The 27,126-nt window shown below is 45.4% G+C and overlaps 1 protein-coding gene across 3 annotated transcripts; it reads left to right on the forward strand.

The window, feature by feature from the left end:
* The first annotated feature begins 1,235 nt into the window (after positions 1-1,235).
* Positions 1,236-14,553, forward strand: yrdc (yrdC N(6)-threonylcarbamoyltransferase domain containing). 3 transcript variants are annotated; one of them, XM_085962409.1, is made up of 6 exons: positions 1,236-1,317; positions 5,908-6,103; positions 8,850-8,964; positions 9,179-9,298; positions 12,456-12,598; positions 13,887-14,553. In XM_085962409.1, the coding sequence occupies exons 1-6, from the start codon at positions 1,251-1,253 to the stop codon at positions 13,945-13,947; spliced, it is 702 nt and encodes a 233-aa protein (XP_085818535.1). In that variant the 5' UTR covers positions 1,236-1,250; the 3' UTR covers positions 13,948-14,553. The 3 variants fall into 3 exon arrangements, with proteins under 3 accessions (XP_085818535.1, XP_085818533.1, XP_085818534.1); XM_085962407.1 differs by lacking the exon at positions 1,236-1,317 and adding an exon at positions 1,709-2,012 and having other exon boundaries at positions 5,878-6,103; XM_085962408.1 differs by lacking the exon at positions 1,236-1,317 and adding an exon at positions 1,714-2,012.
* The last annotated feature ends 12,573 nt before the right edge of the window (positions 14,554-27,126 follow it).

Genomic DNA, 27,126 nt, shown 5'->3' on the forward strand with positions numbered 1-27,126 from the left:
GGAAGAGCGGCAATCAGTCGGAGTGACACTCCGCGTGGATCCAACGCACCCCGGACCTATGAATGGCGGTTGTGGACCAGATAACTTACAATAATTGGATCCATTATTTTACACAGAATGGAAGTGAGACCAATAGGTCTTTGGTTGCTTCTGTCTGATTTGTCCCCCTTTTTGGAATATTCTGGTACCTCCCAAGTGTCCAGTAACTCCCTCATTTAATGATCATCAGCGCATCACAAATCTCCTCCCTTGTCTCTTTCTGGGGAGAAACACCAGTCACCTTTGGTGATTTATTTTTGACTAGAAATTATTACTATTGAAACAACTTCAAGCACCACCAATAAAATGACAGACCGACTGCCTAAATTAAAAATCAAATGACAACCGTAAAGTTTGGGTGGATTGCACATTCAAACTTTAGTCGTGTCCAACAGAGTGTCGTTATTTGGTTGAAGAAAGTCAGCCTCTGATTTTATATAAAAAAAAACGATGGCCTCTTCAAATTAAAAATGGGAACCAGGGAATTTGTAAGTTTTAACTCGATGAAACCGCCAATACCTTGTGGTGCCCCAAGCCACGGAGCGTTCTGGTCTCTGATCACCCAGGCGTGTTCCAGGGGTTGAATCGCGGGCACATTGTTGCAAAGATGTCAGTAAATGTCAATGTTTCAGTTCACTGGTTGTAAACAGTTTGGAGGAATTTGTCAGGAAAATAGGAGGTCGTTAGGAGTGGCAGTGAGTTGCTTAATGTTACCTGAATACAACCATAATAAATCTGTTATTCATTTAACTTTCCATGTTGGATTACAAACTACTGTATAAAAACAATAGATGTTTTTGAAAGATGCAGAGCACTTTGCCAAAACTGCAAAGTGAATGGGATATGGGGAAATGGGCGAACAACCACAGATTGACCAGCTGCCATTTTGCTCTCTGGCTGCTGGAACATGTTCCAAGGTTGCACTCAAACTAGCTCTCCATTCCATGCTACACCTGATGGGCTGGTTAGATTACTAACTGGAGCAGGCCGCCATGTGCGGACACTAGGAATAGAGCCTCTCTTTTCTGGGCTGTGGTTGCAGCAGTACACTGAAACAGAGGCTGTAGGTCCCGCATTGGACTCATCAGTCACCTGAGAACTCATTTTTAATGTGGAAGCAAGTCATCCTTGGTTCCGAGGGACTGCCTAAGATAACACTGAAACTGGGCTGCAAATAAAGATACACCCAACGAGAGAGATTGGCAGCAGCCATGTTGGGGAGAGCACATCACAGCATTCCCCATCGCTGTACCTGCACAGCAACTGAATCGAACTCAGGTTAGATTAAACTGTTATTAACGTCGGGTGTAAATTTTGAATGGAAGTTTATCTTCTCAAAGGATAACCAAGCTCACGACCACTTTCAAAATTCGATGCTTCCAATTAGCTGAGCGTTTATTTCTATTTTTCTGTTATTTTAGTTTTCAAAAATATTTTTGCTCATTACATTCTCATCAATTTGGAGGAGTCACTTTGCCCAGCAGGTGAAAAGAACTGAATTAACAGGTGTTACTTAGCCCTGGCTCAGTGCTGAGGATTGTATCTAGAAGCCCAATCCATGTATTTGTGTGAAGAAGAACTCAGTCCTAAATTTAGCCTGTTCTAGTGCTGCAATTTAATTGCAAGTAATATTCTAGATTGAGCTTTTTCCATTCCCTTGACTCTGATGTCAGCAGATTGTGGGGGTAACCAAGTCGCACTCCAGCAACCAGGCTGCTGATTGCGGAAGTGACGCGCGGCGCGCGAGCTGTCAGTCATGCCGGCGGTTGCCGGGGGGACGGGAGCCGGGGTTGCTATGGTGCGGCGTGCTTCGCTGCTGATGAGGAGCGAGGCGGACAACCTCCTGCACAAGGCCCGGCGGCTCTGGCTGCCGCCCGCTGGAGTCGGGCCCGGAGCTGGGCCTGGGCCTGGACGCGGAACCGGAACCGGAGCTGGGCCTGGACTCGAGCCGCAGCCTCGGGCTGGAGTAGGAGGTAAGCGGGGAAATGGCAGTGCGAGCTGCCGCCCATTTAGTGCTGGGTTATTCGGGCTCGGTTTAAACTGTGGTGCGAGGTTTTTCAGGCCCGGTCTCCTCCCCCGGGCGCCAGGCCGCGTTGTTGCCGGGGTGCTGCAGTTCCGGCCTAGGCCACTGAGGGGAGCCTGGGCAATGTGTGCGGGTTGCATCATCCAGGGAGGGGGGAGGAGAATTGCAGGTGTGTCCAGGTGACCTGGGCTGGGGCAGTGCTGTGACTGTAACCCTGGAACCTGCTTCTAAAAAGCCCAGGTTTTGGATAGCTGGTGTGTATAGAGAGAACAATTCTATGGCCCAGTTAACCCATCAGGTAAATTGCAAATGCACTTTTCCTACATTACAACAGTGACTATACTTCAAAAGTACTTCATTGGCTGTAAAGCGCTTTGGGACGTCCGGTGGTTGTGAAAGACGCTATATAAATGCAAGTCGCCGTCTTCTAGGAAGGCCCCAGGTTCAATCCCTGTCTCAGCACTGCAGGTTTAGGAAGAGGTTGAGCAGGGATGCCAGCTGGAGGTGTACGTCTGCAGATATTGGGTTAAGACAGGATTGGGCTTGACCGCAGCATTTCTTGTGATTGAAACACCCTTTCACAAGGTGACACCTATTGCCTGTGGGCTCATGTCCTCGCAAGGGATCAACGTCATTGGGAGATGGGTAGGGGTGAAACTTGGTAGAAAAAGGATGGGGGGAAAAGAAATACAAGAATTGATGAAGAATCAACTTGTAAATTTTCTTTTTGAAATGTACAGCAGGATTTCTGTATTTAATGAAACTTCTATTTGGTAGCTAGATGTTTGATTCTAAGCAATCTGTATGAAGAATCACTCATGAACAACAAGGACTTTGCAAACTCAGCTGAAATATTGAGGTCAGTAGGATTTGCGTGCGTGGGCCTGAGCTTGTATTCGAGCAGAGTGGAGTTGGTGACTAGGTTCACGTGATATCTGATCCATTCGATTGAAGATTTAGGGTTGGGGGGGGAGGGCTATGATGGTTTTTGATCCACACGTTTTGCAGTACTGTATATCGAATCATAGAATTGTGCAACACAGAAGGAGGCCATTCGGCCCATCGAGTCTGCACCGGCTCTTTCGAAGAGCAATCCAGTTAGTCCCACATATCATTGTGATGTTGCAAACTTTAACTAGCAGCACCAAGCCTTTTGTTCATCTGCCCCGTTTGAATGGGAGAAAGACTACGATTATCATGTTTTTCTTTGCATTTTGTGATGTGCTGCTGTATCACCATGTTGCGAGATCCCTAACTCTGCACAATGGCTAATATGGTCTTCTGCAATTTTCTATTAAAATAACCAGTCAGAAAGAAACTGCCTATCTAACCTGTTAGGTCATTGTGCCTCTTACTGTGGATTGAAAAATTCAGGGAGGGTGGATTTTCAGAAGGCCTTTGATAAAGTCCCACATAAGAGGTTAGTGTGAAAAAATAAAGCACATGGGATTGGGGGTAATATACTGGCATGGATTGAAAATTGGTTAACAGACAGGAAACAAGAGAGTAGGAATAAATGGGTCTTTTTCGGGGTGGCAGGCGGTGACTAGTGGGGTACCGCAGGAATCAGTGCTTGGGTCCCAGCTATTCACAATATATATCAATGATTTGGATGAGGGAACCAACTGTAATATTTCCAAGTTTTCTGATGACACGAAATTAGATGGGATTGTGAGTTGTGAGGAGGCTGCAAAGAGGCTTCAAGGCGATTTAGACAAGTTGAGTGAGTGGGCAAATACATGGCAGATGCAATATAACGTGGATAAATGTTAAGTTATCCACTTCGGTAGAAAAAACAGAAAGGCAGAGTATTATTTAAATGGTGATAGATTGGGAAATGTTGATGTACAAAGGGACCTGGGTGTCCTTGTACACCAGTCACTGAAAGCAAACATGCAGGTGCAGCAAGCAGTTAGGAAGGCAAATGGTATGTTGGCCTTCATTGCGTACAGGAGCAAGGATGTCTTGCTACAGTTATACAGGGCCTTGGTGAGACCACACCTGGAGTACTGTGTGCAGTTTTGGTCTCCTTACTTAAGAAAGGATATACTTTCCATAGAGCGAGTGCAGCGAAGGTTCACCAGACTGATTCCTGGGATGGCAGGACTGTTGTATGAGGAGGGATTGGGTCGACTAGGCCTGTATTCACTAGAGTTTAGAAGAATGAGAGGGGATCTCATTGAAAGGTATAAAATTCTGACACGGCTAGACAGGCTGGATGCAGGGAAGATGTTTCCCCTGGCTGGGGCGGGGCGGGGGGGAGTTGAGAACGAGGGGTCACAGTCTCAGGATACGGGGTAGGACATTTAGGACTGAGATGAGAAATTTCTTTACTCAGGGTGGTGAACCTGTGGAATTCTCTACCACAGAAGGCTGTGGAGGCCAAGTCACTGAATATATTTAAGAAGGAGATAGATTTCTAGACACAAAAGGCATCAAGGGGTATGGGGAGAGAGCGGGAATATGGTATTGAGATAGAGGATCAGCCATGATCATATTGAATGGCGGAGCAGGCTCAAAGGGCTGAATGGCCTACTCCTGCTCCTACTTTTCTATGTTCTCTATGTCGAAACATAAAATATTAATTTGTTTTAATAAAAAGGTGTAGATACAGTGCATTATTATCAGGCTGTCAGCTAGGCCATCAGATGGAGATTTAGCAGTGGCGATCCAGTGACTCTCCTTGGTTTGAGTTGTGAGAGGTCTCGGGTAGACTGCTAGAATGCAGTGTAGAAAGAGAGAACACAAGTGATGTGATGGCATGTAGGAGTTCAGTGGCTGGCACAGCACAGTCCCACATGTCATTAAAGTGACTCGGCCCTGTGTTGGACAGTCACTCCACGGAGTTGGTTGTTAGTGGAAGGATCTGTAGTTTGCATTGTCCTCCCTTACAGGTTGTGCTGTATTGAGGAGCACAACGACGTCCATTTATATAGTGCCTTTAACATAGAAAATCGCCCCAAGTTGCTTCACAGGAGTGTAATCAGGCAATTTATTTTGAGGAGAAAATCCTTTTCTAGATCTTCAGCCAGTATGTAAGAGAATTTGGAATGTCCTGTATCAAAATTTAGCCAAATATTTATTATATTAAAAAAAAACCTTAATACTGTATACCTTTTAGACTTTATTTTTTATTACTTGGTTCATTACTCAGTTTTGAATCTGGGCAACAACTTAAGCTACAAACCGAAGTAATCTACAGAAGTAGTTCATCTAGTGTCTTTGTTCTTTCAACCCCGGTGTCCTCCAGCACTGGCCTTGACCAGGCACTGGCACTAACTGTCTGGAATCGTGGATCAGTGTCAAATTATTTGTCTTAAAATACTCATGTGCCGCGCCTTGGGACGTTTTACTATGTTAAAGGCACTATATAAATACAAGTTGTTGTTGTTATAACTTGTTAGGTAAGGAGAAGAGATAATTAATAACTAATTTTTATACAGAAAAAAACTTGTGTTACGGGGGTCTGCGGAATTTTTATAACACGAGAGGGGGGCTTTGGAAGCAAAAAGGTTGAGAACCCCTGCTGTATATCATTGCATTGTTGCAGACTTGAGTGGATTGATTGTTCTGGAAGCACGAGCAGCACCAAGTCTCTTGTTTCCTTCCCTGTTTGAAAGGGAGAAAGACCTGAGGACCCAATGGGTGCTAGTCCGAGAGAGCTGGAACACTGGCGAGGCGAGCCTCAGTGGGCTGAATGGTTGTGGCCTTGACTTTTCTATATGTTTGGGGTTATCAGGATGCCACTGTACAAGGATGTTGGCTCCAACATGCATCTGATTACCTGCTTGTTTTCACCAGTGATTAATCCACAGCTCAATGTGCAACTGTTCTCTTCACCCCAGATTGGAAAGAGGTCCTAACAGAGGCGGTGAAAGTTCTCCAGAGTGGTCAGGTGGTGGGAGTTCCGACAGACACGATCTACGGAATCACCTGCCTGGCACAGAATTCTGGAGCAATCCAAAGGATTTATGAAATCAAAGGACGGAATGAGGACAAGCCTTTAGCTATTTGTGTTGGAAGTGTCGAAGATATTTATAAGTGAGTTCAAGTGCAGAACAGACCGAACCTAAAAATGCTGTCTGATATTTCATTGTATTCGGGTATGTGAATCTGTGTGGTCACAGGCTGCTCTTTAATTCCTGTCCATAATTAATGTCACATTCTTAAAGGTTCCATTTAGTTTCCAAGGACAATTTTAAGGAGGTCGGGCTCTTTTCTTTGGAAAAGAGGAGTTTTGGAGATGGCCTAGTTGAAGTTTTCAAGACTATAAAAGAATGGACAGTTGATCCAAAGCAAATTGTTAAGTACGATCGATGAAATATTCTAATAACCAAGGGACACAGGCTGATGGTTAGGAGCAAGGAGGGACATCGATAGAACTTAGCAACCCAAAGGGTAATAGAATTGTGGAATAGATTATCAGGGAAGCGAACAGTGTAAATGGGCTCAAGAGACAATAAGATGTGCCCTTGGAGAGGGAAAGGATTGGAAGAGATGGCGAAAGGGTGGGTAGATAGAAACATAGAAGATAGGAGCAGGAGTAGGCCATTCGGCCCCTCGAGCCTGTTCTGCCATTTAATGAGATTATGGCTGATCATCCAAATTCAGTACCCTGTCCTTGCTTTCTCCCCATATCCCTTGATCCCTTTAGCCTTAAGAAATATATCTAACTCCTTCTTGAATATATTTAATAAGTTGGCCTCAACTGCCTTCTGTGGTAGAGAATTCCACAGGTTCACCACTCTCTGGGTGAAGAAATTCCTCCTCATCTCTGTCCTAAATGGCTTACCCCTTATCCTTAGTTTCAAATGAGATCCCCTCTCATTCTTCTAAACTCTAGCGAATATAAGCCTAATCGACCCAATCTCTCTTCATACGTCATTCCTGCCATCCCAGGTATCAGTCTGGTGAATCTTCGCTGAACTCCTTCCATGGCAAGAACATCCTTCCTCAGATAAGGTGCCCAAAACTGCACACAATATTCAAGGTGTGGTCTCACCAAGGCCCTGTACAACTGCAGCAAGACATCCTTGCTCCTGTACTCGAATTCTCTCGCTATGAAGGCCAGCATACCATTTGCCTTCTTAACCGCCTGCTGCACCTGCATGCTTACCTTCAGCGACTGGTGCACAAGGACACCCAGGTCTCGTTGCACTTCCCCTTTCCCAATCTATTGTCGTTCAAATAATAATCTGTCTTCCTGTTTTTGCCACCATAGTGGTTAACCTCGCATTTATCCACATATGGCAGATGCAGTATAATCACCCAACCTGTCCAAATCATACTGGAGTTTCTCTGCATCCTCCTCACAGCACACACGCCCACCCAGCTTTGTGTCGTCTGCAAACTTGGAGATATTACATCTAGTTCCCTCGTCTAGATCATTAATATACAGGAAACTTTGGTTTATCTGGAGGTTAACTGTCCGGAATGCTCGAGCCACCAGCAAAAATCAGGAGCCGTTTCGTTAGGTTTTTTTTCTTTTCGTTGCTTTTTTCTCAACAGTCAAGCTCTGCAAGGTCTCGCTGAAGCTGTTGCTAAGCTACAGAGACGCTTGCAAGGTAGGGCCGACTGTTTAGAAGCTGTTGCTAAGCAACAGAGTTTGTTGCCAGATACGGAGCTCAAAATCTCCGTATGCTTCAACATTAACGCTGGTGTGTCCGGCAGTTTTGAGGGAACGGCAACAGCTCGGTCCCGTCGGTGCCGGATAGCACAAAGTTTCCTGTATATTGTGAATAGCTGGGGTCCTAGCACCGATCCCTGCAGTACCCCACTAGTCACTGCCTGCCACTCGGAAAAAGACCCGTTTGTTCTAACTTTTTGCTTCCTGTCTGCCAACCAGTTCTCTATCCAAGTACCTTACCCCCAATCCCATGTGCTTTAACTTTGCATGCCAATCTCTTATGCGGGACCTTATCAAAAGTCTTCTGAAAGTCCAAATACCCTACATTCACTGGTTCTCCCTTTATTCTACCAGTTACATCCTCAAAAAATTCCAGTAGATTAGTCGAGCATGATTTACCTTTTGTAAATCCGTGTTGACTTTGTCCGATCCTGTCACTGTTTTCCAAGTGCTCTGCTATTACATCTTTTATAATGGACTCTAGCATTTTCCCCACTACCGATGTCGGGCTTACCAGTCTATAATTCCCCGTTTTCTCTCTACCACCTTTTTTAAATAGTGGGGTTACATTAGCTACCCTCCAATCCATGGGAACTATTCCAGAGTCTATAGAATTTTGGAAGATGACCAGCAATGCATCTACTATTTCTAGGGCCACTTCCTTAAGTACCCTAGGATGTAGATTATCAGGCCCTGGGGATTTATCGGCCTTCAATGCCGTCAATTTCCCTAACACCATTTCCCTACAAATACTGATTTCATTCAATTCCTCCCTCCCATTAGACCCTATGTTTCCTGACATCTCTGGGAGGTTATTTGTGTCCTCCTTTGTGAAGACAGAACCAAAGTATGTATTTAATTGGTCTGCCATTTCTTTGTTCCCCATTATAAATTCCCTGATTCTGACTGCAAGGGACCTACGCTTGACTTCACCAATCTTTTTCTCTTCACATATCTATAGAAGCTTTTACAGTTAGTTTTTATGTTCCCTGCAAGCTTACTTAGATGGGGTTGATCGATCTAAAAAGGTGACTTGTTGGACCTTTTGCTGTTCCTAAAAATTATATTCTTAATAGATTACCCACCCACTATTATTTGGTAATATTGAAAATACTAGTCTGGAAATATTTTGTGAATTGAGGACTTTCTTTGGTTTCGCAGATACTGCAAGGTCACTGTTTCTGACCAAGTGTTAAGAGATCTCCTGCCAGGACCTGTAACGTTGATCTTTAAGCGGTCAGATGAGCTGAACAAAGATTTGAATCCTTTCACTGAAGTAAGAATTAATTGTGCTTTTTGTTTAATCAGGTGGCTTTGTTCTATGCTGATGGAAGAGCCACTAAACTCAAACTGTGACCAGAATAGAAGAGCCATTGTTCAAACCACCTGCTACTTGATTTTATTTCATCACGATTGCCGTTAGTTCCTTGGTTACCTTGCGATGCCGAATGATGTAATATTGTCCAACTTGTCCATTTTACTTCTTGCAGTTGGTGGGAGTACGCATTCCAAAGCATCCGTTTATTCAGAAGCTGGCACAGGCGTGTGGTGAACCGCTGGCTTTGACGAGTGCCAACATCAGCTCTCAGACCAACACTCTGACCACGGAGGTGCGTATTGCTGACTACCAGTCACCACTGTTAAATTACCTGAGATTTGTTTTGGGTGCTCTAACTGTTCACTTGTCTTCCCATTAATGTTTTTTCATTTCTGAAATCAGTGTCTTTGGATCAACACTGTTCCTCAGGTACTGATTGCCTTCCAGTACTGCTCAAGTGACTCTTTGCCGTTGTGAGAATGTGGGTAGTGGAGCGGGCCCAGGGGCCGTGTAGCCTGGTTCTGCTCCTACTTCTTGTGTTCTAATTCTGTGTTAGATTTCAGGAGATGGTTTTATTCCTGTTCCTGGCTGGGGTGGAGATCGCCTTTACAGAAGGTAAGTACTGTAGAAAATATAGGGACAGAGTGATCTCCTGGACGAGTTTCGATCGCCTAGATGGGTCGGAGAGGAATTTCCCAGATTTTTTCTCCCAAATTGGCCATTGGTTTTTTTAATCTGGTTTTTCGCCCCTCCCGGGAGATCACATGGGTTCGGGCGGGATGGAGAGTGATAGAAGATTTGAGGTTAGGATCAGATCAGCCATGATCTTATTGAATGGTGGAGCAGGCTCGAGGGGCCGATTGGCCTACTCCTGCTCCTATTTCTTATGTTCTTATGACACAGTGGGTGTTGACCACGGGGGGGTGGTGGCTGATGAGCTTGACTCTGTCTTTAAATGTGCACTTTCTTGCAGATGTCATTGGAAAGCTATCAGTAGCCCTCCTTTCCATTTCCCCAGGCACAGAAGTGATATAAACATGAGACTGTAAGAGACATAATGAGAAATTAGACATTTACAGGACACCGTGAATGAATGAATAGCTGAGGCGGTGGGAGGAGAGGCAGGTAGAACTGACCAAGTGGAGCAGGCTCCAGCGGCCCAGGCAATATTCTGCACTCAGCTGTGATCACCTGAGGTGAACAGGCAATATCCGAGCCCTGGAAGGGGTGTAGAGAAGGGCTCTGTGGCTGATGGTGTCGGAGGGCTGCATTCTGAGGAACGGTTAGAAAAAAATTGGACTCTCCAGTCTTGAAAGGAGGTAAATGAGAAGGAACATTAGAGAAGTATATAAGATACTTAGTAGAATAGAAATGTTAATCCAGAGCACTATTTCAAATTAAACTATAACTGCAGAATAAGGGGACATGGATGTGAATTGGTAGTAGATAAGTTGGCCTTGGAGGGGGTGCAGTACAAATTCACCAGAATGGTACCGGGGTTAAAAGGATTAAATTATGAGGACATTTTGCATAGACTAGGCTTGTATTCCCGCGAGTATAGAAGATTAAGGGGTGACCTAATTGAGGTGTTTAAGATGGTTAAAGAATTTGCTAGGGTAGATAAACAAACGATTTCCTTGGTGGGGGGAGTCCTGAACAAGGAGGCATAACCTTAAAATCAGAGCTAGGTAATTCAAGGGTGACATCAGGAAGCACTTCTTCACACAAAGGGGAGTGGAAATCTGGAACCCTTCCCCAAAAAGCTGTTGAGACTGGGGGTCAATTGAACAATTCAAAACTGAGATTGATAGGTTTTTGTTAGGCAAGAGTATTGAGGGTTACAGACCTAAGGCGGATAAATGGAGTTAAGGTACAGATCAGCCATAATCTAATTGAATAGTGGAACAGGCTCGAGGGGCTGAGTGGCCTACTCCTGTTCTTATGTTCCTGAGTTCAGGATTGATATCAGGAAGCACTTCTTCACACAGTGATTAATACCTGGAATAGTCTCTGAGTAGTGTACTGGAGGCAACGACTTGAGTTATTCAAGAGGCTGTAACGAAACATTGGTGACATAAGTACGGATAAGGGAAACAATCATAGAATCCTAGAACAGTACAACACAGAAGGAGGCCATTTGGCCCATCGAGTCTGCGCCGGCTCCTTCAAAGAGCAATCCATTTCGTCCCACTCCCCCGCTCTTTCCCCATATCCCAGCAATTTTTTCTCCAAGTATTTATCTAATTCCCTTTTTGAAGGTTACTATTGAATCTGTATTCACCTATCAGGCAGTGCATTCCAAATCCTAACCACTCGTTGCATAAAAAAGTTTTCCCTCATGACGCCTCTGGTACTTTTGTCAATCACTTTAAATCTGTGCCGCCTTGTTATCGACCCATAACTCACTTAAAGTCTTACAGAATTTTCACTCTGCTGACTCTGGCTGTGGAAGCAAATGTGCTCTGAACTATTAATGCCTAAGTCTGCATCGACTATAGTTGCCCCAATAAATTTAAAAACAAAAATCCAGCAAACCGATTGAGCGACTCTCTTCTCACGAGTTTCTTGTGGGATTCTCTGCTGAGTTTGAAGTTTTCAGTGTATAATGCCTTTCGCAGTGTATGCATGGACTACTTGTGATATCTCCCACTACCTACTCTTCCAGTAATTTTCCTGGGCAGATTTATGTGAGTTTTGTCTTTATGAAGTTAAGGGATGTTTGTACAGGGGGCTAAAACCAATTTTGGACATTCCATGTCAATGTCCATTCCTCGCGGTTGGGAAATTGTACGGCTTGCTGCAGTGTAAACCTCCCATGACTGTCGCTCCCTTCAAAGAGAACTCCAGCTGTACCAAGATGTTGCCTTTGCTGAATGGGACTAGTCATTCAGTCTCAAAGTTTGGGCAGTTTTGCAATAAAAAATAAAAAATTAAAAAAAATTCATTCATGGGATGTGGGTGTCGCAGACAAGGCCAGCACTTATTGCCCATCCCTAATTGCCCTCGAGAAGGTGGTGGTGATCCGCCTTACACAACTGAGTGGCTTGCTAGGCCATTTCAGAGCCAACCACATTGCTGTGGGTCTGGAGTCACATATAGGCCAGACTTCCTTAGTGAACCAGATGGGTTTTTCCCCAGCTGCCGTGGTGGGATTTGAACTCATGTCTCCGGATCATTAGTCCAGGCCTCTGGATTACTAGTCCAGTACCCTAACCACTATGCTACCATACCCCGTTTCATTAAGCCTTGTGCCAGATTTTGCTTGGTTCAGACTAGGCTAAACTTGAACCCAGGCCGCCAAAGTGAATCGGCGTTGCAGCGACGCACTCCCCAATTCCTGTTCATTACTGATGTCAACTGTTCTGCTTGTCTAACTGCTTTACGCAGCTGAAACTTACGAGCAGAAAAGAAATCTGACCTTTGAAAAATTTTCTCCCAAACATCTGTAGGAATTTCGGGACATTTGGCCTTTGTTGGGTCTTGTTGTCGATGGTGGGCCTATTGGTAATATGATGAGCCCTGAATGTCGGATGGGATCAACGGTGGTTAACTTGGCCACACCTGGAAAATACAGCATCATCAGGCGTGGTTCGTAAGTATCCCTTTTTATGTTTGGATAATATCTTTCTCATAGAATCATATAACGCAGAATGAGGCCGTTTGGCCCATCGTGCCTGTGCCAGCTCTTTGAAAGAGGTATGCAATTAGTCCCACTCCCCTGCTCTTTCCCTATAGCCCTGCAAATTTTTCCTTTTCAAGTATATATCCAAATTATTTTTGAAAGTTACTATTGAATCTGCTTCCACCACCCTTTCAGGCAGTGCATTCCAGATCATCATAACTCGCTGCATTACAAAAAAGTGTCCCCCATCTCCCCACTGGTTCTTTTGCCAATTATCTTAAATCTGTATTCTTTGGTTACCGACCCTCTTGCTTTTTTTTACCCATTTGCTCCTCCTCTCCTGAGTGAGTTGCACGGGCACCAGCCTCTCTCTTGCCCAGATGGTCACACTTGCAAGTGTGAGCCTTCAAAGTGTTGATGGGGGCTGTTTTTCTAGAGAATATCACAGTCAAAACAATTCCAGGTCAGCTTGGCTCAGTTGGTAGCACTCTTGCATCTGAGTCAGAAGGTTGTGGGTTCAAGTCCCACTCCAGACTTGAGTGTAAAATTTAGGCTGACACTCCAATGAGGGAGTGCAGCATTGCCAGAGGTGCTGACTTTCAGATGAGACATTAAACCAAAGTCCTGTCTGCCTGTGCAGGTGAATAGTGCAGATCCCCCATTACACTATCCAAAAAGTAGGTGTGTTCTCCCGGTATGTTAGCCAACATCTTTTCCTCAACTAACGACACCAAAACAGATTAAGTGATCTTTAATTTATATATTGTTCATGGGATCTTGCTGTGGGCAATTCGGATGCCTCATTTACCCACAGGACAACAGTTTCTGCACTTCAAAAGTAACACATTGGCTGTGAAGTGCATTTTGGGCCTCCTGAGAATGTGAAAGGCGCTGTATAAATACAGGTCCATCCTGCCTTATCCGATGTCCACATACCCTCACTTTTTGTCAGCGATTACTTTGAATAGTAATCAGGAGCAGGAGCCCTATTGGGCTGGTGCTGGAGCCCGACTGAGGGAGATTTTGGAGGTCCCATACTCTTGGTAGCTGAGTGGCAGCACCCCTCCTGCGGGGCGGCATTGCACATTCAAGTTTAAGTGGCTAGTGGGTCATTTGCCTAACTTTATTTATGACTCAGTAAAAGTAGATACTATTTTTAATAGAATTTTGTTTTGCAAAGATGTTGCCTCGTGTAGGAGTTTACTGAACAAGTATCTAATTGATTTTTTTCTCTCCCCCCCCCCCCCCCCCCGAACAGTGCATTTACTGCCACGGTGGAAATTCTCCAGAACGAGCATGGCTTGTCCTTGCAGTGCTAGAACTGGCAGAAACTTTATCGGAAGTGGTTTCTTTCCTACATACCAAACAAAGCACACAATACATCGGACTCGCTCTTGCATCTGCCTCCATTTGTTCCCATGGAAAAGTTTGGCTCCCAAAGAAAACTCGTCTGTTCCTCGTCTCGCGTTGGCTGTACTGTGCACAGGCGGCCTCACCCTCGTTGTAACCGCTGATTGACTTCCCGTTGCACGTTTACCCTGCTGTCATTCTTCCACGGCACAGTTTAGGGAAGCGAAGGCCTGTTCCACGAATACTGCCAGTGTGAGCTGAGAACGTGTGCGGTCCGTTGCCACGCTCTCGGCGTGCAGCAGTCCTGGAACGACGGGAAATTTTTACCAGATGAAGTTGGTCAAGAGTGCACCATGTTTTGGATTTTGCACTTTTGTTCTGTCACTTCCTCCAGCTAACTTCCTGGGACCCACACCTGCCTTTCGTGAGATACGACTGTCATTGTCTGATTTCTGTGTGACTGCCGGTGTGGAGTCCTGTGCTGGAGAGCTCCGAACACTTCCTCTCCTTTCATACTGTATTGTTCCAATATTAGTTGTAAGTCGAGGAAATATTAAACGCAAGTTCAGTTTGAATATTGCTATTCGCAATGGATTTGTAAGAAAGAACCTCGCATGCAGTCGGCTGCCTCAGGTACAATTACACTTGGTTTTTAATTAAACTTAATACGTTCCTTCAAGTGTGCTGTGACATGAATGAACTAAAAGCACAAAGTCCAGAGTAAGTTGATCTGGAGTAAAGACAAGCAAACAAAATGAAAAGACATCGTGCTCTAGCATCGTGTAATTGGGGGTTGATAGGGATGGAGTTTGGGGTGGGGGTTGGAGACCCTTCTGTTCCTCTGTTGGCTGCCAGTACAGGTTGTGCTAATCCATTCCCCTCTTGAACCTGAGTAAGTGGACAACTTGCTCCTAAGCCCTTCAACAATTTTGGTTTTCTTTCAAGGGGTGGGAGATTTATGACTAGGTCTTGCTGCTGACTCGCTCGCTCGTGCGCTCTCTCTCTCTTTCTGGTTAATGCCTGGTCTTTGCTCAGTACCTTCCCACAGCAGTGAGGCAATGTGGATGGAGGGGAATGGACCATGTGTCTGCTCATTTGATGGCACTGTGCCATCTGATTCTCTTCCCGAGTCCCGACCCTGACATCTTCCCACTGGAAAGGGATTCTGTTACTTTACCCAAAAAGGCAATGGCGGCTAGTGCTAAATATAGCAGCCTCTGAACATCTGCTCCAACTGGTGGACGTGCGCTTGTGAAAATACGAAGTGGTGGCATCTGAAATAATGAAAACCAAGAACCGAAACAGTGAAATTACATACTTAAGGCGTTTATTTTCATCAGCGGAGTGTGACAGGTTTAGACTCGGTTTTGAGTAGCTGAATAGATTTTCAATCGAAGGTGACACTCAAAATGCTGCACTGAAAATTAAATATAATTTTGTTAAATTATAAACTTCAGGGAACTATAACCACCAAATGTTTTAATCCTGAATGATGATTCATGGGGTACTAAAATACTGTAGGTATGAGAAATCCAAATATATAGTCCTAAATTCATGCTTGTACCATTGATTTATGATGCAGTAACCATGGAAAAACTGCAGTGTGTCGGGTAAAAGGGGTACGTTCTTTCCCTCTGTCGCACAGTCTCCACTCAATGAGAGCAGACACTCGTTTATCTGTCCCTGAGCTGTGATCCATGCCTCTTTCCAGCGAAACTTATTTTTTGTTGAATATTGCACGTGAGTGCAAAAGACAAGGCTGAAGCGTTTGCAACCATCTTTAGCCAGAAGTGCCAAGTGGATGATCCATATTGGCCTCCTCCTGATGTCCCCGCCATCACAGAAGCCACTCTTCAGCCAATTTGATTCACTCCACGTGATATCAAGAAACGGCTGAGCGCACAGGTACAGCAAAAGCTATGGGTCCCGACAACATCCCGGTTATCGTGCTGAAGACTTGTGCTCCAGAACTAGCTGCGCCTCTAGCCAGGCTGTTAACATAAGAAATAGGAGCAGGAGTAGGCCAATAAGCCCCTCGAGCCTGCTCCGCCATTCAATAAGATCGTGGCTGATCTGATCCTAACCGCCAATCCACTATCACAGAACCATCTCCTGAATCTAACAGAATTAGACACACGAAATAGGAGCAGGATCAGGCTACACGGCCCCTGGGCCCGCTCCGCTACCCACAGGGCCATGACCGATCCGAACCTAGACTCCTGTCCAAATTCCTGCCTGCTCCCCATAACCTTTAATTCCCTTTACTTCTAGGAAACTGTCTATTTCTGTTTTAAATTTATGTAATGATGTAGCTTCTACAGCTTTTTGGGGCAGCATATTCCATGGGCCTACCACCCTCTGAGTGAAGTAGTTCCTCCTCATCTCAGTTTTGAAAGAGCAGCCCCTTATTCTAAGACTGTGCCCCCTAGTTCTAGTTTCACCCATCATCGGGAACATCTTCCCCGCATCCACCCGATCCAACCCCTTCACAATCTTATATGTTTCAATAAGATCGCCTCTCATTCTTCTGAACTCCAATGAGTAGAGTCCCAATCTACTCAACCTCTCCTCATATGTCCATCCCCTCATCCCCGGGATTAACCGAGTGAACCTTCTTTGTACTGACTCGAGAGCAAGTATGTCCTTTCTTAAGTATGGACACCAAAACTGTACGCAGTATTCCAGGTGCGGTCTCACCAATACCTTGTACAACTGAAGCAATACCTCCCTATTTTTATATTCTATCCCCCTAGCAATGAAAGCCAACATTCCATTGGCCGCCTTAATCACTTGCTGCACCTGCATACTAACCTTTTGAGTTTCGTGCACCAGGACCCCCAGATCCCTTTGTACTTCAGTACTTTCCAGTTTCTTGCCATTAAGATAATAACTTGCTCTACGATTTTTCCTGCCAAAGTGCATAACCTCACACTTTCCAGTATTGTATTCCATCTGCCAAATCTCTGCCCACTTACTTAGCCTGTCTATGTCCCCTTGCAGGTTTTTTATGTCCTCCTCACTCACTACTTTCCCTCCCATCTTAGTATCATCTGCAAACTTTGATATGTTACACTTGGTCCCCTCCTCCAAATCGTTAATATAGATTGTAAAGAGTTGGGGACCCAGCACTGACCCCTGCGGAACACCACTAGTTACTGATTGCCAGTCTGAGAATGAACCATTTATCCCAACTCTCTGCCTTCTGTTAGATAGCCAATCCTCTCCATGCCAGAATATTACCCCCAATCCTGTGATTTTTTATCTTAAGCAATAATCTTTTGTGTGGCACCTTGTCAAATGCCTTTTGGAAGTTCCAGTACAGCTACAACACTGGCATCTATCCGACAATGTGGAAAACCGCCCAGGTATGTCCTGTCCACAAAAAGCAGGACAAATCCAACCCACCCAATTACCACCCCATCCGTCTACTCTCAATCATCAGCAAAGTGATGGAAGGTATCATCGACAGTACTATCAAGCGGCACTTACTCACCAATAACCTGCTCACAGATGCCCAGTTTGGGTTCCGCCAAGACCACTCGGCTCCCGACCTCATTACAGCCTTGCTCCAAACATGGAGAAAGGAGCTGAATTCCAGAGGTGAGTTGAGCTGAGCGTGACTGCCCTTGACATCAAGACAGCATTTGACCGAGTGTGGCATCAAGGAGCCCTAGTAAAACTGAAGTCAATGGGAATCGGGGGGAAAACACTCCACTGGCTGGAGTCATACCTAGCACAAAGGAAGATGGTTGTAGTAGTTGAAGGTCAATCATCACAGCCCCAGGATATTGCTGCAGGACTTCCTCAGGGCAGTGTCCTCGGCCCAACCATCTTCAGCTGCTTCATCAATGACCTTCCTTCCAACATAAGGTCAGAATTGGGGATGTTCGCTGATGACTGCAGTGTTCAGCGCCATTCACAACTCCTCGGATAAAGAAGCAGTCCATGCCCGCATGCAACAAGACCTGGACGACGTTCAGGCTTGGGCTGATAAGTGGCAGGTAACATTCGCGCCACAAGTGTCAGGCAATGACTATCTCCAATGACCACCTCCCCTTGACAGGCAATGGTATTACCATCGCTGAATCCCCCACCAACATCATCCTGGGGGTCACCATTGACCAAAGATTTAACTGGACCAGCCACACACATACTGTGGCAACAAGAGCAGGTCAGAGGCTAGGTATTCTGTGGCAAGTGTCTCTCCTCCTGACTCCCCAAAGCCTTTCCACCATCTACAAGGCACAAGTCAGGAGTGTGATGGAGTACTCGCCACTTGCCTGGATGAGTGCAGCTCCAACAACACTTAAGAAGTTCAACTCCATTCAGGACAAAGCAGCCCGCTTGATTGGCACCCCATCCACCACCGGCATACCGTGGCTGCACTGCAGCAACTCGCCAAGGCTTCTTCGGCGGCATCTCCGAAACCTGCGACCTCTTCCACCTAGAAGGACAAGGGCAGCAGGCGCATGGGAACACCACCACCTCCAAGTTCCCCTCAAGTCACACACCAGCCTGACAAGCATAGTGCAGTTCCTTCATCGTCGCTGGGTCAAAATCCTGGAACTACCTCCCTAACAGCACTGTTGGGAGTACCTTCACCACACGGGCTGCAGCGGCTCAAGAAGGTGGCTCACCGCCACCTTCTCGAGGGCAATAAATGCTGGCCTTGCCAGCGACACCCACATCCCATATACAAATTTTTTAAAAATGTACCTCTTAAACCACTGGTGCCTTGGTTAACATCTATTAAAAATTGAAAAATGATTTGGGTGAATTGCAGAAAAATTAATTGTGGGAAATCTCTGAAAGCAAGAGGATGTCAGACAGTACATGTGGCTGGCAGTATGTTCTTTATAGTTGAACTCGTGGCTCAGTCACTAGTGAGAGAACTTCAGTTTTTTGGTTTTTCCTCCCTGAATTCAGACGCAGTTAATTATGTGCTTTTTAAAAAAAAGTTTAAGAAATAAAACGGCATTTGTATGCAGAAAGCATTGGGTTTAATCAGCAACAGGATTGTGAAGGAATTATTTTTGGAGTGCAGAGGCTGTTGCGAAATGAGTGGTTTTCAAGCGTTTCTATGTGGGAGATCTGACACTCTGAAGAGGCCCTTTATGTTCCCAGTTCCCCAAAGGAATCATTGCAGAAAATGTGTTAGCTTAGAACAAACACACACAGTGTGATAAGGCAACAAGTACAGAAATTTCAGGATTCACAGACTGAAAACCTAAGATAGCGGCCAGCAGATGCTGTTGTGCAACAGCAGCGTCCCATCGTTAATTTGTGGAGCTTTTTGCTTACAGGAGAAATGATGACCGACATCAGAAGCATAAAACGTTTATTTAATAATGCGATAGGATCTGATAAACAGGAACTGTTTAACAGCCCAGTCTCGGGACGGTACCGATGTGATGCAGTATATCTAGATTACACACAGTCTCCGGAATAGGGACTTGAACCCACAACCTTCAACCCCAGCAGTGGGAGCGCTATTCAACCGAGCCAGTTCCTGAATACAGCAGCCACGTGCTGTGTAGATCAAACACGATTTTCAAAATTCTTCTGGAACAGCCAAATTGAGGGGCAAATGAGGTTGTGAGCCTCTTGATGCTGTGTTTGAGAACCGCTCACTTACATAACACCCACCGCAGTCCAGAAATAATTAAGCAAAGCACTTTGAATATGTTTTGATACAATAAGATGCTACATAAATGTAAGTATTTCAGGTATCCTAAATATTGTAATTTTCCATTGAATAATAGATGAGGTTCAGGAACTCAAACCTTGGTTTAATGGACTTGTACAAAATGTTAAAGGTGAATTGATACACTTCTTCCTCAAATGAGAAATAGATGCTACACACTAAGGGACCAACTTAGTCAAATAATACACAAGCAAAGAAATACATTATCATGCAGGCTCCTTCAGGAGGGCAGCCAACCACATTGCAGTATGATACCTTTCTGGCAAGGGTTGCAAAATGGGTGGACTGAGGGGTGTTCGTGTGAACTGTGGGTTAATGAGTGACTTCTATTTTAAACATGGATGAATATTGAGAGAGTTGGAGTAGTGCAGCTTGTAGCATAGGAACAGGAGTAGGCCATTTAGCCCGTCGAGCCTGTTCTGCCATTCAATGAGATCATGGCTGATCTGTGACCTAACTCCATATACCCGCTCTTGGCCCATATCCCTTAATACCTTTGGTTAACAAATGTATCAATATCCGACTTAAAATTAACAATTGACCTAGCATCAATTGCCATTTGCAGAAGAGAGTTCCAAACCTCTACCACCCTTTGCGTGTAGAGGTGTTTCCTAACTCCCTAGCATAGGTTTCACATTTGACTGAAAGCAGGTGAGCTAAAGTGGTGACTGAGTCTGGGGCAGCTCTTCAAGCTGAGTGCCCGTCACTCGACTGTTTTGTATCCATTGTTTGGCCAGTGTTATTTGGATTTGCAGTTAGTTTTGCTCTTGATGCATCTCGCTCCTTGTTCACCATATTGTCACTGGAGTATCAGTCATGGGGAATTCTGGGCATCTGAATTTTTTTGTACAATGCCCACTTCAACTGTGAAAGACTCTCCAGAAGACAATAAGGGATTGTTTTCTTCTCCAGCATGGGTTGTGTCTGGAGGGAGTATTGTGAACTGCACAATGCAGGGAGTCAAGTAGTGGCAATGCTATAAGCAATTTATGGAGTCTCAAAGCATTATATTAACCTGTACTGGTCAAGATCTGTGGGGTGGAGGTGAATTTCCACAGGGCTTCTTCCTCTCCCTCACTGTAACTTCAGAAACCCCTTTTATATGCATAAACTGGATTTCAGCCGTTAATCAGTCGGGCGGGAGAACCGCGGAGGACATTAACCTCCTTGCGTCACCTTATTCACTACTTGGAATGTGTGCATGACATCTGTGCCAGGAATTTCCTCGGTGGTGGCGGGGTTTCCCGATCGACCCCCATAACTTTGGTAACCCTGTTAACACAGTTTATCCGAGGTTGTTGCTGATCATCCTCTGCTGAAGTTACGCCGGCTGATTGGTAGAGCCGGTGAGGCGATTCCCGGTGCTGGAGCCTAAAGTAAGATGATTGAGTCTTGACTCTACGCATTGGGGTTGTGTGTGTGTGCCCAAAACAGTACAATGACATGAATACTGAGTGCACACGCATTCATAGGAATTGCTAGAGGAAAAAAGACCACAGTCCATCTAGTTTGTCGTCTACCACCCTGGTAGTCACATGATACAATGATAATGGAGTTCTTGACTAATTATAGCAACCAATCTCTATGAATTAGTCTACAACAGACCCAGACGTAGAATAGTGCAGCACAGGAGGAGGCCATCAGCCCATCGAGTCTGCGCTGGCTCTGTCGAAGAGCAATCCAGTTAGTCCCACTCCCCCACTCTTTCCCCATATCTCTGCAACTTTTTTCTTCGAGTTACAAATGGGGGTTAGTGGGGATGGTGGCGCGAAGGTTAGATGTGGATCTTTTAAAGCAGGGTAGTTTGAATGTGGGTCCACTAAGGCAAAAACCTGGGGTCCAGAATCTAAATATACATATTTCAGAGAATTGGCAGCAATCATCGCCCTCTCGCTTGTAAGGGGTTTTTAGATCGCAGAGGTTTCTCTCTCTAGAGGCCTCTCTCTCTTGCACAGTAAAAACCTTGAGCGGTTCGACCCACTCGCCCCTTAGGTTCTTTACACTGGACTTTGAGGCAGGAACTACAATGTAGAGAATACTCTATAGATCAGGTTTAATGAAAACGAAATGAAATTTTATTGCATAAAAGAACAAATTGAATGTAAGCCAATAAAGTACATGGGAGGGAAAAACAAATCATAATACAGGACTAACCAACGTATATACAGGCATGTTATACTTTACAAAAGTCATCTCAAAATGGGGAAACACACGGAACATCGAGGGACAGCAACTCATAATTAATTATACCCAAAATGCCCACCCCCTAAGCCTAGCTAGATCAGATTATGAGGGGCCAGAAACATGCTCACCAATTCACTGAGAAAGTATAAGATTTTGAAAGGTCTGCGTTTTGATCCTCTCGGGCGTCCTGTCTCCACGTGGTCAACGCTGCGGACTGCGACACTCTCTTCCTTGAGGTGAAGGTCACGGACAGGCTGGATGCTGGCAGGCGTGGACGGAGACCACCTATTTGATCATGGTCAGATAGGTTTCTTTGCAGAGCCCAGCTGGTTTACCATTTTCAGATAGGTTTCTTCTGAAGGGCTGCTGTCCTTTGTCTCGTCAATGGCCCGGGGTTTGTCGATGATCTCCCGATGGTTACCCCGGGGCGGGACGCAGACTCGAATCACCTTCTTGGCTGGTCTCCGGATCGACGTTCCTCTCGAAAAAGCAAGCTAGCTCAAAAATACCGATCACGCTGCAAAAAGCTACAAGCTACCGATGGCTACCCCGGGACTCCAGTTATACTTTTCCATGGAGGCCCTTATCTCCCGCCAAATCAAGGTTAGTCTTTGTTTAACTTTTGGCGGGCTTGTAGCACAGCAGGGTCGTCTTTGTTTTTTTAAAGTATCTTCGGATGGCCGGTAACTGCCATCTCTGGTCTGGAACGACTCTGTATTGTCTTTAATGTCCTTCTGATGTTTTAAACGGTGCTTGATGTTCTCCCTATGAATATGAAACTGTTTCCCTTTGTCTGGGTAAACATTTTGATGGCCTTTATCTACAGGCCGATCTGATCGGATCTGCATCCAATCTATATGTATGGGGCTCTGTCTGGTTTCGTTTTCCCTGAAACTGCCTTCCAGAACCTACTGTGGGCTGAATCCACAAAAGCTGTCTGGGGACTGCAGGAACCATTTTAAAGTGTCCCAAAAGCTGGTCACGGGGTCTGGTGGCCATTTTGTGTGTCCCTTTTCTGGGCTTTTAAAACAGTCTTTAAAAGTTAAGGCCTTTTCTGCCAATAGACCCTTATAGGACGATGTTCAATTTTGCGAATTCTACACGCTCAGGCTGAACCAGACCGCGCAAAGCCTTGGCATCCTGTTCGACTCCAAGCCAGACTTCAAACCCCAGTTCCTACCCATCTCCAAGACCACTTACCTGCACCTCCTGCAACACTGTCCTCCTCTGCCCCACCGCCACTGAAATTTCCGCTTTAGTCCCCTCGCGACCAAAACTCAGCAGCTGCCATCTTGTCACGCACTAAATCCGGTTACTCCATTCTTCGCTTCATTCTTGGTCCCTTTCACCCCTCCCCCAAACACATTGAATTTAAAATCCTGGTTCTCCTGTTCAAATTCCTCACCCATTATTGCAACCTCCTCCACCCTTGCACCTCCTCCTGCGCCTTCTGGTCCTCCAACTGTAGTTTTGTGTGCGCCTTCAGCCACCTCAGCTCTATTCTTCAACTCCCTCCTCAAAACCACTCTGCCTCTCCCTCTCTGCTTTTAAAAGCCTTCGCAAAACCCAACGTCTTGACTTGACTTTTGGCCTCCTTTCTTAACTCTCTCGTTAGAGCCAGATGTTTGATCCTTTACCGTTTTTTAAAACTGCTTTCTCTCCTCTCTGTGAAGCACCATAGGGATGTTCTCAATGTTAAAGATGCTTTATAAATACAAACCATTGTTGGGTTCAAACAACAGCCCATTGGTCACGTGTGGCCCATGAGCCTCGGCAATCCTAACAACTTGACACGAGGAAAACCCCAGTGGGGGAGAGCTTTGGGAACCACAGGTCCAAAGTCATCTGACCCTCCCAAGCATGCTACATTTGCCATATTTCATCTCTCCAATTACTCGTACTGTATCCTAAAATGTTATTTTCTGGAAGAAATCTATCTAATTTGCATTTAAATGAATCAACACTAACTGCTTCTGCGGTCTCCCTAGGGAGCCTGTTCCATAGATTGATCACTCGCTCTCTGAAATACTGTTTCCGCCACAAGTCAGAGATCATCTTTGTGGGGAAAAACAACTCGACCGGGACTGACTCTTGCAGCACTTTGCCTCTAGGTACGTGGGCACTGGTGCCTTTTGCTGGATGGCTAGAGGCCACCGCTCCTTAGCCTGGGGAGACCCTCCCCACCTCACCTCACCTCAGGCCACAGTTGACTCAGCAGTTGCTTCATTCTTACCCACCCCGCTCCTCCTCCCCCCAATGTGAATCCCACTCACAAAGCTCCTCCTTAGATTTTAAAGCTGAAGTTTTCAGTCTGGTTAAGTGAACACACAGAGCAGTGTTGTCCAATAGAAATTGCTGACTATCCACAGGGCTACAGTGACGCCCTTTTAGCCACATGCAATAACTGTAGTTGAAAACACCTCATACACTAGCACAATATGGGTAAATGTACTTCACACACATGTATATTTACTTAACAAACATTCAGTAACCAATAATCAGAAAACACTCAGACACTATGCTTTTCCTCTTACTATTTCACCAGTAAGGTTAAAGTTCACATCCATATGCCGTGCGAATATGAGTATTGAGATCACATGTCCAACAATGGTGTCCATTATTCTTTTTTATTCACTAATCAGAAATGCAATTGTCCACATGTCTAGTGGCTAATGTACCGGACAATCGTGACATAGACTGAAGTTGCATACAACTGAAGGGGTTAAAATGAACCCTCAGAATTACAGATGCAGACAGGCAGCTGAGATAACCACTTAACTAAGTGGTGCCGGCAGAATTAAAATCAGACAAAGGAGTGGGGGTCATGTGCAGATGAGCCAGAGCTAAAAGAAACCAGGTGGCGATAAGAAGTTTCACAATAACAACTGACTTACGTAAAAAGGCAGAACTAAACCCGTACAGACTGCTAAAGTGCTACTTTCGCTAGTCCTGCACAAGGACAATATGTAGAGAAGTTCTGCAAAACAAAGATAAGATGCAGCTGCGGGACAAGACAGAATGTGTGTGTTTAATGTAACAAAGAACATTTTAGAGGCTTTCTGAGTAAGCGATAAGAAATGTGCTGTTCTAGCTAAATTTATAGACATGGCAGAATATAAGGGTCATGGGAATTTGACCTGTGACCAAAGGCATAGTAAGATGTAACTAACCTTTAACCACACAAGCATAACTAATACTGAAAAGAATAAATAAGCCATATGTGATCAGGTGATTATTGTAATACAATGTGATTGGATGAAAATGGAATAAAAAGCTGTACCAACCAAGAGAGAACGAGAAGTGTATCACTAGACCATGGGGTCTATGGTCTTCTCCCAGGAATGTTCTGTTAATAAACTGTGTACCTTTACTTTAAGACAGACTCGAGTGAATTTATTTTTCACCAACAAATTGGCGTAGTCGGCAGGATGCTACGGAACTGAAAGACTGCCCGTACCAGTGAACCCGGACGAGAAGTCAAATTTTGACTGTCCAGAAATTGAGTCATCTGGGAAGGCTGAGGGACAGTGCCGTAGCATCACGAATCAAGTGAAAGTCTGTAAGAAGTAGGAGAACACAGTTGTGTGAGTGTGGATCGCATGTACTAAGGGAACACTGTGTAGCGATAAAGGTCGCGAAGGAATGAGTGATTAACGGATCGGCAAGGACAAGAAGGGTGCCTGTCTCATCGACCCTAGCCTGAGCCGGAATTAAGAGGGCGATTGGGCCCCACGTGATGGCCAGGATCAAGTAGGCTGAGCGACTCCAAAGTACCCTGGGATCGTGAAGTCAATGAATATATGTGTGCCTAATTGTGATTAATTAACCGCTTAAAGTCTTTTACGACCACCGGGGGTGTTACTAGAGGTAAGACGGAGGGGAGAAATCCCAGGTCACGGACGTACCACGAATTAAGACAGGATCATGGCAAACCCGCACAGAGAAACACAGCAGAGTAGGTAAGACTGACGTAGGACTGGATATGGCATCGGGGAAAGAGATGGAATGGGGAACCCCCTGGGTCCCTTACCAGGCTCTATGCAGACGACCGGAAGGGTTTGATAGACAAGATGAAAAAGGACGGACGGGATCCGTCTAAGGTACCAGTGTACCAATGAGAATGGTGGGAGACACAAAAGGGAAGTAAGACAAAGAAAGCGGGAGTTATATTGGTACACCAATTAGTAACGGTCATTCAAAAGACCGAGGAAATTAAAACGAAAATGGAGAAAAAGGATAAGGAGATTGGCGATCCACAAGAGCAAGTGACAAAATTAGAGAAAAAATTGGCAAAACTAAAGGATAAACAAGGGTCCTTAGAGGGGGTCACGACATTGTGATTGCCATCATATGAGAAGACCGTAGCCAGCGCCCCCCTAATGGATGAACAGGAAGAAGGGGTAGACGTGGTTAAGGTAGCCCCTGTGCGCTGGACCACACAAGCGAATCCCCAGAATGTTGGGGGGCCCCCATTGTTGTCATATAAGGCATTCACACCAGCCGAAAAACAAATGATTAATGACGATCTCGGGGACCTTTTACCCCAATCAGGAACATCCAGTTCTGGCAGAAATTGGAAGAATTATATGAAACTCACGATATGCATGAGAGAGATATTCACCAGATAGTCAGGGCCAAGTGTCCTCGGGATAGATGGGAGGGTTTGACCCAGAATATAAAGGGTGGGGACTGGATCCCTGGGATTCAAGAAATCCCAGCACGGTGGCATAGTGGTTAGCACTGTTGCCTCGCAGCGCCAGGGACCCGGGTTCAAATCCGGCCTCGGGTGACTGTGTGGAGTTTGCACATTCTCCCCGTGTTTGCGTGGGTTTTCTCCGGGTGCTCCAGTTTCCTCCCACAGTCCAAAGATGTGCGGGTTAGGTTGATTGGCCATGATAAAAAATTGGCCCTTAGTGTTAGGGGGGATTAAATACGTGGGGTTACAGGATTACGGGGATAGGGCTTGGGTGGGATGGCTGTCGGTGTAGGGCCCGGGTGCTAGGGTTTGGATGATCAGCCATGATCTCGTTGAATGGCGGAGCAGGCTTGAAGGGCCGAATGGCCTACTCCTGCTCCTATCTTCTATGTTTCTATGAAACAATCGCGAATAGAATGACAGCTAGGAATCTGTTTAAAGATGCAGTTCAACTAGGGATGGGGGCCACTGGCCCGAATTGGGGATTGATTATGCAAATTAGACAGGAAGGGCAAAAATGCCAATGTCTACGGGGAACGGTTGTGGTATCAATACCAGGAATCG

The sequence above is a fragment of the Somniosus microcephalus genome, chromosome 20 (genome assembly GCF_052327205.1).
Source record: "Somniosus microcephalus isolate GS21.2 chromosome 20, FLI_Smic_1.0, whole genome shotgun sequence".
Classification (NCBI taxonomy): domain Eukaryota; kingdom Metazoa; phylum Chordata; class Chondrichthyes; order Squaliformes; family Somniosidae; genus Somniosus; species Somniosus microcephalus.